A 13,012-nucleotide genomic window follows, 5' to 3' on the forward strand; every position below is an offset into this window, starting at 1 on the left:
TTTTTATCCTATCCACATTGGCCATGGAAAATTGATTATTTCCTCCCCCTTTGCCTTTTATGTACACACTAGCAGACTGCCAGCATCCTCCCTCTGAACTTCTCTTGAATGGGCTAGACAACACCTTGCAGTTTTTCCTCAGAGTTCAGAACTCCTAGATTTCATTTTACAGCATAGCCCCTATGTATATCATCTTCCACATACTCACGGGAACCAAAGACTTGATCTAACCATTTGTGCCTTGTATGTACGCAGATAAGCATGCTACATGTATAAGTAATAAATACCTAAATAAATTACATTTAATGATTGAAATAAATATTCTGAAGAGTCAGTAGTTTTCCAGCTGAATGAGTGGTGGATCACATTTAGATTAAATAATTAACTCAAAATTAGAATGTAGGTATATTCCCCTGCATGCTTCTGAATTGAGAATGAATGTACTTAGAAATGAAAAATTCAGTCTCTATATTCTTTGACATTCCTATCTTATCTGTAGGGCTCCCTTTGCATGAAAGTACTAAATTTCAATTTTATTTTTACAATAATTACATTTTGAATTACCTATTATCATTTGGCAAGTACCATGTAACAGAGCAACAAATCAAATTCCAGTCAAAGTACCGGTAGAGGGCAATAGTGTTGCATACAAGTGGCTAACAGACCTCCAGCAAAATCACCTTTGATGCAGAAAAATATAAGCTTATTATGTACTACATGCATAATAGAGAAGGAAAAAGACTTCTGTAGAGACTATAATTTGCTCCTATTGAAACACATACCTCCTAATTTAAAGCATATTTACATGCTGACTCAAATCCAGCAACCCTTATTCTAGTTTGTATTTTGTTAAAGTAGATCACAAACTTAGTTTATTAGCTACAGTTTAACACTTATTATTTTCTAAATTAGAACTAATTACATTCCCTAAAGTAGAAAATCAGATCAACAAGCAATTTCACTCTCTGCTAGCAAAATGTCAATAGGATAATATTAAGTACATGCATTTTTATTCAAATGTAAATTGACAGCACATTTTTATTCAATCTTTGAATATTTACAGAGAAGACTGTGCGGCTGTTTAACATGCCTCTGCAGACTAAATTAAATTCAACAGTAATATGAATATAAATCAACTCTGAAGAGCATAAGTCAACTGACAAGGAAGGCTTTTTGTTTTAAAACTCTCAACCAAATTTCAGGGGGTTGACTTGGACTAGTGCTAAACTTGGTCCCAAAGACTAATTGCTAATTAGTGGTCAAAGTACTCCAAGTGTGGAACTTGGATCACATTTTGTGGCTTAGTTTCACTTGAAGAGGATCCAGGCTATGCAGCCAGACTACTCCAAAAAAAATCAAGTGCGGTTAGTGGGAGAACTGGGATTTTCACTTCAGAAGTGAATCCCTGACAGGAACTGCAGTGCTGCAGCAAGTGTACCTGGAAGGTCAAGCTCCAGCCTGAACCCATTAAGGGACACTGGGAACGTGCTGTGTGAGTGCCTGAGAAATTTTCATTTACTTTGTGATCTAAAATGGTTAGGGAACAACACTAAGAATGTTACGAATTTGAGAATCTCTATTGAGACATTTTACCCATTTGTGAGAGGAGATACTAAAAAACAAATGTGGTCTTCACAATCTGCATGTAAGAATGCTTTATTGTCTCCAATCTGCAGTTCAGAAAATGTAATAAGTTCTTGCAGATGAGGAAGCAATGAAGGCAGATCCTTTGCTGACTTAGGAAATCTAAACCCACATTTCTATCCGCATCTGTCCCTTTATTTTGTATAGTTTTTCTACATCAACAAACAATACAGCTGAAAGAATTATCTGAGCTATAGAAAAAGCTGTATAAATAATGTAAATATAAATCAAATTACCTGATTGACATGATCTAGCTTTGGACAGGGTCTTCCACCATTGTAGGGTTTTTCACGGAGCCATTTAGACCGAACCTTTACCCCACTCCCACAGGATTTACTACAGCGAGACCAGTTAGACCACTCACTGAGCTTGCAGTCTGAGGGACATGGAATAATACAGGCTTCCTCAATATAACCTGTGTCAATGGAAAAGAAAGTGCAATCTTAGCATGTCATTCTGCCACTTCTCCCTGAAGCCCTAGTCTACTTCATTTAGATTGTCCAAAGTTTGACTCGACAGAACTGTGTGAATAGAGAGATTTCCTCATCATTAGGACTAAATTAAATTCTGCAGAAAATTGACACACATAGCTGGAGACTGTGTTAGAGTAGCAGCTGAGCATCCTCACTGCGATCTGATTAGGAGTCACACCAGATTTCAGGATTGTAACTTTCTGACAGCTACAGTGTAATTGACACTAACCAATTCTTGGTTGCACCATTCTTGCACTGTAAACCAATTTAATTTTTTTTAAGGAAAAAAATATTAAATTAAAAGATTGTCCATAATTATAGGAAGTAATTCAATTGCTCTTTACAGCAAAAATTCAACTGAATCAAAAGATATGCATCTTACCAGCCTGGAGAGAGGGAACTTAACACCTTGTGACCTTTCTAAGGCTAGAGAGTGGCTTGCCACATTAATGATCTGCCGATTAACAACCATCTGCCCCCAGCAGCACACTGAATAATTGCACTGAATGGAAAAGCAGATGTTTGGTTTGGATAAGTCATCGGTTCTGAGAGGTTGGCAAGGGGTATGACATGGTCTGCAGGGAGTAACATGAGGCCTCAATCCACTGAATAAGTGAAAATGTCTTTCTTTCAAAAGCAACATATACCATAGCTCTACAGTATGTGTCACTTATGACAATATTTGCAGCAGAAGCTATAAAATCTCAACTAGAAAGCTGGCCTTTACTGCATTTTTACTACAAGTATACCCAAACTTATACGAACTCTCCTCTCCCCTTTCCTTATGCAACGTATTTACTGTTGGCAAATGTTCACTTTAAAGATGAAAGAAACCTCATTGCATTAACCTCATTTAAAAGCAAATTAAATATTTGATGAACACAGTTGCAAAATTAACACCTACTTCGGTACAATCATTCTCAAATGACTAGCATAGTTTGGTAGTGTGGTTTCAAATGTTTCTCACATATCTTGAATATTTTTTAGCTTGAAAGCTATCACTGTCATTTTAATCAGAGCTGATGTCAGCAGCCTTATGTTTTTAACCTATACTTCTAAGTAAAGCTATTCTGTCTCTTCTAAAAGCAACCAGTAAAAACTATCATAAGTTGTGTAAAGAATCAAAACAGTTAAAGGATTTCAATTCTATATATCTATTTCTAGTTGCTTCCATTAATTTGTTTTAGATACAAATAACAGAAGGTTGGGAGTTTTTTTAATCATACAGTAACATTCAGAATATTTTATTGTCAAGTTCAGATGATGATTTTACCCTTTACAGTTTTCCTTTGTTTGGAAGTGTTAAATAGTGAAATAAATACATAGAGTACTTTCTGAATTTAAGCAGTGTTAAACTATTGCTCACCAAATGCATCTTTCTTAAAATTCCTAGAATGTTATTAACTTGAATTACAAGCATGTTTATTAAATATCTCTCTCCATTTGATTGATCAGCTCAGTGATACTGTATGAAAGGTACACTGTGTTAGACAAAATATATTTTCTGAAGATCGTATCACTGTATATCAGAGATGGTGACATGGATTGCCCTGCAGCAGTAAATGAAAAATTGATTACATTTCACCTTACCTGGTATCTTTGGGTGAGTCTTAGAAATCCAATGCACCCTATCTCAGAGCCCCATCCTACAATGAACTTCGACTGTGTAAATACCAAGCTCTATATCTTCCCCAGAAATCAGTTTTTAACAAGCCCTCTAGGTGTTATACAAAAACATATACTCATACAATAAAAAAACTCCTGAAGGAAAATGGACAAAACAAAAAGTTGAAACAAACGACTCCCTCTAAGCAATAAGTGTTTAGTGATATTTATTGTGTGATAGAACAAAGTAAAAGTTTTATAGCTCTATGAATTTTCTTGAGATTCTGAAATGCTGCCTTTCCTTTCAATATAACTTCTAAGTATTTTTTTTTCTGGAGAAACCTTTCCTATAATTACATTTTCTTTCTATTTGACACTTTTCTTAATTTATTTTTATAATTTTTTACCATTTTTTTCTTACAGTTACACAATTCTGCCATTTAGCATTTGTTCAATTTCTGCCTCTGTAATTAATTCTCGAAGAAACAAATGCAAGTTTTTAAAAATATATGGCATGGGGGGGTTGGACCTAGATGATCTTTAAGGTCCCTTCTAAACCAAACCATTCTATTCTAAGAAGAAATTAACAAAAAATAAACTACTTGCTGCAAATGACTTGTTCCACCCCGTCTACTAGCCATCTAAGTGTATTTTTCAGAAAAAGCTTCTCTGAAGCACATCATCAGATGCCTTTCTGTGTGTATGTCAACATATCTTTTAGAGTGACTAAGGATGATAATCTCCAGAAGTTTATATCCACCACCCATCAAATCGAAGAAAGATGATGTTCAGGAACTTTGAAAAGTTTAGACTCTTTGGTTTTGGTTGTTTTTGTTAAATTTCAGGTGCTTGCATTTGTAAACCTTGTCCATGTTTTTTTTTTCAGTTCTTACCAGCTGAACTTCACAAGGCTGTGAAATGGGCAGCTGTCTACTATGAGCAGAACACAGCTATGCATTGAAGATTACTGAACCACAATTTAACAAATGGTTTTGAACCACAATTTAACAAATGGTTTTGAACCACTAGGAGCATGAACTCAACTACTCATTGAAAAGGAAAGGTTTATTATCCCATTGCTAATTGGCTGTAAAACCTGGACTGTAGAACAAAGTAATTAACAGATGTGATGGATAATTTATAAAGAAGTACTTTAATGGACTTCACACTTTGTCTAATGACAAAGCAGGTTAAGTAGGTGGATATAAGGTTTTCCCCCCCACAAACTGTACCTGCAGTTTGCAAGAACAGAGTGACTATTGAGTCAAAGGGTGCAGATATAAAGAACATCTTAGAAAGTGTTTACATGAACTCTTTTGTCCTTAGGACTGACAGAGTTATGCTCCTGCTTTCATGACATGACTATGTCATGCTGTGTTTCCAAGAAAAAACCTGTGATGTCAGAATGGTTCGTGTTCTTTAACACAGCTTTTTTTGGTTTTGTTTGTTTTTTTGGTTGGTCGGTTGGGTTTGTTGTTTTGGTTTTTGGTTTTGTTTGTTTGTGATTTCTTTTTTTTCAAGAAAATATAAAGTTCTTGGATCTCATCTTCCAAGACAAAGAAATGTACAAATATTTGCATTTCACGTGTAGCAGAATATTATGTATGTATTTGAGACTATTCATATTCCTGCCTAGCCATGGAAAGATAGACTGAACTCCGTAAGACCTTTTTTCCTTTTTTGTTTTATAAGGATTACCCTTCAAAGCTCCAAAACCTGTGAACAATTGTTAATGCTTAAGTATCTTATCTTCTGCATCAGCAACTGTGTCTCTGGTGAACTACAGGTTTTCAAGTTGATGAATGTCTGCTTCATGACTGACGTCCTATTGACAGGGTGGATACAGTGGCAGCATAATGACGTGGCCTACGCCAGTATTTCTGATGTAAGGCAATAGGTAGCATATTCCTAGAGAACATACAATAGGACAAATATGGCTTCTTGTATATATTGGAAATAATCTTAGAGAAGATACAAGTGACGAAACACCAAAGTATCCTAATAACAATTTGAGAACCTAAGACTCGATTGAAATCTGGTATGGGAAATATATTTATTTTAGAATAAATGCTTGACAAAGTCCCAATTACATTTTAACACCCTTCTATTTTTTGTTTTAAATTTGCATTGCTTCAGGTTGCAATATCGAAGGAGGAAAAAAAAGATTTAAAAACTAATCCTAATGCAAGTGGATACAGAAAGTTCTAACTGACATCTCAGATCCAATAGACTCTGTTATAACATATAAAATTTTATATCGCACACATAAGCAATTAAATACAAAATTCCTTGATTCACATTGATACTCCTAGCAGCTGTTGTAAAAGTATTTGCTGATACGCCGATATTCCTCTCTAATCCTCTGCATAAGCCTTGTAGCCATGGAGGGCTTTGTAGAGTCAGCACAAATCAATGCATCTCATTTAATTAATGCTAAAGGGGGAAATAATCTCACACTAATAAGGCAGCAGACAAACTATCCTGGACTGACTGACTGTGCCTAAGGTCTTAACAGTAAACTGACATGAATTAAGAAGGGTAACACGACCTATATAAAAATGCTGCATCTGTCTGCCATGCTACTATGTTTGCCTTCACTTAGATGCAAACACAACCACCACTCAGGTTATGTGGGTCATGATTCATAACTAATATATGATGGAGGCGAAGTAAATACTGAGGTTTATATAGGGTAGTCCATAAGCATGACAGTGGTCTGCTTTTGTTCTTTTTTTGGTTATGAAAATTCCAAAGCGCAGTTTAAAGGGACCATGATGATTCTTCCTTTCCTTTTTTTTCACAAACACACTAAAATAGATTGCTGGTTGACACATGTCATCATCCACAGAGCTGTAGAGAGGCTAGCGATGACAGGGATAAAGCTATGAAAAATAACTGCTGGCTTTTCTAATGGCAAAAAAACCTTCTCACACTTGACTATCAAGCAAACTAGACACTTTTGTATTTCTCCAGTAAAATTACCTATGTTGTACTGAAACAAAGCAGGCACCAGAGGAAGAGCAATTTATGTGTCTTCCATTAAGGAGAACAGGTAAACAACAGCTCAGTTGCCACTTTTAGCTGGTATTACCACATCTGCTGCCAGCTGCCAGCTGTTAGCTCCTGCCCACACTCAGCAGAACTGGTATGGTGAAAAAATACCAGCAGCAAAATTTTTCCAATGGCAGCTGAATGCTGCTCTCTCTTTCATTGACAAATTTAGCTCAAATGGGAAACAAAATATTTTGAAAAGAAACATCAAAATATTAGGCATTTATAATACTAAAAAAAAAAAAAACAACAACCCACATATAAAAAGAAAATACAATAAAAAAACCCACCTTGTCCTCTTGCACCTGAAACTTACACCTATTTGCAGATGTTGGGACATCTTTTGACGCATTATATCATTACATTACATTAGAAAGCTAAGGACAGTCTTCAGAAGGACTCTGCCTTCTGTTTCTCCAGCATTCTCTCCTAGCAGTAACAGCAGATATATTTAGCCATATTCTGCCTTTCCTTTTTTGTTATGTTCACACCTGCCTTTTTGAGAAACTTGTTTGTACTTGGGACTTTAAAACTGCACCCAAAATTTTAAAGATGATTGCAGGAATCCTCTCATGATCCTACTAATTTAGGGCCTTTCTTATGTCACACCCTTCCTTTAGCTACTAGGTGTCTGTGAAACTGTTGCTCTGAAGTATTTACTCTTCTGTTCCTGTTTGCATTTCTCTCCTAAGTCAACTGAATTGTGATTTTCAGCACACAATATTTCATAAAACAAACAGCTTATGATTTTTTTTGCCACTGCACAGCAGGTCTGTCTTCTGATTCCTTCCACTGAAAACAGCGTGACTTGCAATACTGACCTGTTTGTGAGACCATAAATTTACTTGACAGTATTTACAAAAAACTTTTGACAGTCTCACAATGTGAGCTTCTGGTTGCATTTTAGTATACCACACAAAATATCCCATGATATATGAATAACATTAGTGTGGGTGTAGTTTGCAACTCTTGCTAGATTTAGAGGATGTTGTCACAGGCAAAGAAGTACCATTATCCCCACTTTCCACCTTGTGATTTCAAAGTGTCAGGAGATGGCAAAAGTTCGAGTAAAAGTTGGACACTGCACAGTAAACATCTCCCCTTCAATAACAGCCTTGATTTCTCTCCTAATCCTCTGGCTCTCCTAGCTAATTTGCCAAATCATAAAAACTGTGATTACATACTATTCTGCTTGGAAAGAAATAACAGGATCACAGGAAATAACAGTAAAACAGATTTCTGAATAAAGCAGATAACAGAGTGGGTAAACCTGACTCTCTTTTGGATCAGTTATGACATTAGTGAAAAATTCAGTGTTGTAGCTTCCATAGGGAAATAAGCAATTCTGTTAGAATTTACAAAAGCAACCCAAGCAGGCTTGAATTATGAGTCTTGTCAAGTTTAGCTTGAAAAACTAAAACCTTAAAAGCAGATTGATGGGAAGCTACAAGGCACTTTATCTCCTAGCAGGTGGGGTAACTATTGTGATACCACAGAAGTCCCTTGTTGATTTAGCATAATATAGCTTTTTATGTTTTCTCTTAAAGAAAAAAAACAAGCAGCACACTGAAATCTAGAAATGATGCCAAACTGAAGAACTGTCATAGAACAAGGGCATGGAAATAACAGAAAAAAAACATCATAAATACCAGCAAGATATAAAATAAGATTTACCTGTCAAACCAGCAGTTTATATATGTTGAGAAAAATAAAACAAATCAGAAGAACATAATCCATGGATACAAAGTAGATATTCAGAAGGCGGCAGTAAACATATACTGAAATGATATAGAAATGTCTGTATCATTTGTTCTAGCCCCCTTGTATCTTTTACCTTGTGAAAGTCTGCTAAACCTGGAAAAGTGCTGAAAGCAGACAGTTAATCCTTAGAAATCATCTTTACCATATTAATGTACCACACCCATCAATAACAGATTTTTGTTCTAGAAGAGCTACTGGAAAGGAAACCATCAATTTAGTGAAGTATTTGTTAGTATCAGTTTTATTTCTTAGTATCAAAGTCAGGTTAGATACCTCATTCCCGGAACAGCTGAAATTCTTGTAAAACAATTTTAGGAAGTACAATGTAGGATTAATTTAGCATCAGTTCCAAGCTTCATCTGCCCATACACTGCACCATGGACCAAGATAAAGGTACTCACTTCCCCAAATGGAACTGATAAGAAAACACTTGCAGATGCCTTGTACTTCACTACCAAAACAGGTAATGATACAGGGAGGGATCAAGGAACCAGTCATCCTAATAAACATAATTCACAACTCCAAAAACCAAAGGGTTCAGACTTCTCAGCCTACAACAAATACAGTAATGACTCACAAACAGTTCCAGTTTGCAAAAAGAGCTAAAAGAGTCTTCAAATCTGTGAAAAAAACGGGATGAAACTATAGAAATAAAACCAAAACAGTGCAATGCTATACTGCGTTTTTGAGAAGGTGGAACCTGCTGGTGTTAGTAGCCTACAAATGGTAGCCCTGGCTACAGCAGGTTTAGGAACCATATACTGTTAGTAGCTTTTATGCTCGGTTATTATTCATTTTGGTCACTGTGAGTGTAGGTGACACTCACTAATAAAATCCATTAGGTGAGAAATTGCTACCATGAAGAGTTATAACAAGGTAAACACAGATCATTGAGAACGTCCTTTTTTCCCCATTTTTTTCCTCTTTTATATCTCTGATTCTTGCACTGCGAGGTCTTGAAAGCAGCTATGTACATGCTCATTCCACACAAAGAAAGAGTTCTCATCTCTTTGTCAAGGTACATCAAGGCAGCATGTTACCACATACAACAGCTACAGGTCGTTCTTGGACACACAGCTTCTTCCCTCACGTGTCTTCCCTTGGCTGCTGACATAACCTGACAGTCCCCATTCCCCAAGCCAACAAAAACTGACAGGCAGTAGGCCATCATTCATGCTAGTTTTCTATGCACGTAATTTTTTAGTAATTTTCCACTTCTCAAAGGTCACTCTGGCTCTGGACTTAATGCTGAGCAATTCATGTGGTTCCACAACTCTTTCTTCCGTATTTCCTAACAGCTATCTGAGGAGCCTTCTAACCTCCCCAGGACAACTACCCATCCCTGAGAGATCTGTGCTCACACAACTGCAGGTCACTAGAGGTAGCTGCGACTTTTGGTACTTCAAAGATGGCAAATGGTCCTCTTCAGTCTAAGCAAGTGTAGCATGTTCATTTTAGACTACACAAAAGAACAAAACTAAACCTTTGCGGACTTCAACCCAGAGCAGACAGCTGAGAGCAGAATTAAACATTCTCAGAGCAGAGAAAGTGATTTCCTGTCCCATGAGAGTTTAGGATTTAGACTTTTATCATTCAGATATATGTATATAAACTTAATCTTTCAGTAGCACCTAACTACAGCAAAAGATGATGTTGAATAAAAACGTAGGAGAAAATTCTTCACAAAATTATTTTACAGCTTTGCTTTGGGATATTAAGCTGAATGCACACTTTTCATTGCATCACAAAGATATGCTATAGATTGGCTAGATAAATTCAGTCGCTATCATATAATTTATTATTCCTAAACAGGAATTAATAGCACTAATTAAAATCCCCTTAAATAATTCAATTTATTTGATTAGCTATTTTAACTTTATGCAAGTAAATAAATGAATTTTCTGTTATCTTAATTTTGCATTAGAAAGTATAATACATATACAAATTAAACTTAAATTGACATTTTAATGGCACTAAGACTAACATGCAGCTCTTCACACCAATAGCTCAGATACAATTTTGCACTGCAAGCATGAAAGCAAAGGAACACAAAAACTCCAGTGATGTAAATTAGCATGCTTCTGGCTCACTTAAAACCAGAAAGTGTCAGTTTTGATCCTAACACTATAGATGCATCCACTTTAGGAAGGAATACTGTTCCCCCCAGGAGCAATGTGAGTACAAAGAATACACAGTCTTTAAACGTCCTAGTTTTACACATGACAGAATTACATGGAGAAAGTGTTGTATGCTGTTGAACTCAGGTCAAGGCATGCCTGTTAAGGTGCTGAAGAGCAAATGGTAAAGATAAGGCTATTTAAGGAGATTAAAGCTATCTAAACGATCTGTGGAAATAGTTTCAGCCTTTCCAAAATAGTCTTGTACTCTCCCTATTTATTTTTTGAGGATTTGACCCTTCTAAATTGCTTTATTGTTAAATTTGCAGACACTATTATCAGGAAAAACAACAAGATTTTATTTTTATCTATTAAAGTGCCTAGTAAAATCATGGTAAATTACTAACTTTTACATATTGTATTGTAGTTAAGCAGTAAAAAATAAGTTTACTATTTTGCAAGTCAGCAAAAATGAGCTGGGTTTGAAGGTATCTTGGATAAAATGCAGCCAAAGCAATAAACATTAATCTGCTAATTCTACCTGTACATATATAAAGTTATATGAAATAAAGCAGATACATATACAGCTGATATGTAAACAGATGAAAATCAAGAGGTTTCTAAATACCGTGACTGTTGCATCGTGATGTTTCCACAAGTCGATTGTTTTGGTCATAGCATGCCATGGCCTGGTACCGATAGCCTTGTCCACACTCCTTAACATCTCCTTGCACCTTCATTCCCAGCAATACTTCCATCTTACCCTCTGGTAAAATACAGTCCGACCAATTTCCCACAGGCTGAGCACTGTACTTGTCACATGGACAAAATTGATTCTCAATCAGAGGATACAACTGAGAATTTTTGCATTTATCTCTTTTCTTACTTTTTCCTAAAACGAGAAATCATTATTTTAGAAAGTTTGTAACAGTATACATCTCTTTAAAAATTCATTTAGACACCTGTAACAAATGCTTGCAATCAAATGCATATGCCTAAAACTAGTTACATTAATCTTAATTCATTTAGGTTAATGACATGAATTTCTGAAGTAACTCATATCTACATTTACACAAAGGCAACAACTTTTATAATAAAGCTGTATATTTATATCTAATTTCAAGAAAAGTGCTTGGGGCATACAGTTTGAAAATTTAGCAATTAAATATACCTTTTCCCCTGTTTTAGCAGCAGCACACAGTCCAATTAAAAAAGTCTCTGGATAAAGCTTCCTCAAAATGAAGGAAATTGCAGAAGGAAATAACATGCATCTTTGCAGTAGTGCCTTCTTTCAAAATGTTTAAATCCTTTAATGTTATCACATGTTACAGTGCATTTGTTAATAATTATCATTCTTCCCCTCTAATAGAATAAGGTCCTTCTGTGAATTTGTTTCTTTTCAAACCTCTCCTCTTTTACCTACCCCAACTGAAGCATAGATACCCACTCACCTTCCACTTTGCATTAAATCAGTTTTTAATCTTCTTTGGTAAAGTTTGGTTGGTTTTCCTTTCAATTCTAGACAACTCATGTATATTAATGTGCAAGTCTTTTCAAAAGTACTTTTAAAAATCCTTGCTACTTAGAAATTACTATATATTATTATTCTATTTTCCTTTTTATTCAAAACAAGACAACACAACCTTGCAGCACCCTTAGCGCTGCCTTTAGAATATAAAAGGTACCTGCAGAAAAGTTTATATTTCTTTTGACAAAACAACTTCATACTAAAAATACACTTCTCCTCCTTATTTTACTAGAAATACTTATGAATTCACTTCAAGTCAGCTTTATCACATTGCTACAGAGAATACACCACAGAACATAGCACTGTTTTAGCAAGTTTGAAGGGATTAATTCAAGCAGGGTCAGGGAAGTATTCTGAAGTGTTAAAAGCGTGGTAAGAGAATCTTTTCTTTCTTGTTTCATTGTTTTGGTTGGGATTTGTGTGTGTGTGTGTTTGGTTCTTTGTTTTTATTTCATAACAATAAAAAATATTCATCAGGATTTTTTCCCCCTGTGGAGGCAAACCTGGCATAAAGTTCACTGGAATTATGAGACAGTCACAGTGAGCCTTCTTGAGGATCATGAATTATTCATCATCCACGGGTTTTCTGATTTACAGGAGGATGGAGCAGGGGATACTGTTTGGATCATATCACATTCTTTCTGAGACTGCTAATGGGCACCCCCCTTAGCTAGCTTTCCTCCACAGAAATACAGACTAATTGGCAAATGGTGCTCTAACAGAGGCCAAATCTCACTCTTGAGATTTTCGTTATAGATGCAAAGCATGCTTCTTTCTCTTCATTTCATGCAGAAGAAATTAAAAAAGAAAAAAAAAACAACAAAACCAAATCA

General features: G+C 35.7%; 1 protein-coding gene across 1 annotated transcript in view; it reads right to left on the reverse strand.

Annotated features, from left to right (window-relative positions):
- Positions 1 to 13,012, reverse strand: part of THSD7A (thrombospondin type 1 domain containing 7A) — a 191,866-nt gene that overhangs the window by 30,343 nt on the left and 148,511 nt on the right. The window contains exons 14-15 of the mRNA XM_005153055.3: positions 11,280 to 11,543; positions 1,881 to 2,059 (exon numbers count right to left, since the gene is read on the reverse strand). Coding sequence (XP_005153112.2) covers positions 1,881 to 2,059; positions 11,280 to 11,543 — 443 coding nt within the window. The remainder of the gene's footprint in view (positions 1 to 1,880; positions 2,060 to 11,279; positions 11,544 to 13,012) is intronic.

The sequence above is a fragment of the Melopsittacus undulatus genome, chromosome 1, assembly GCF_012275295.1.
Source record: "Melopsittacus undulatus isolate bMelUnd1 chromosome 1, bMelUnd1.mat.Z, whole genome shotgun sequence".
Classification (NCBI taxonomy): Eukaryota; Metazoa; Chordata; class Aves; order Psittaciformes; family Psittaculidae; genus Melopsittacus; species Melopsittacus undulatus.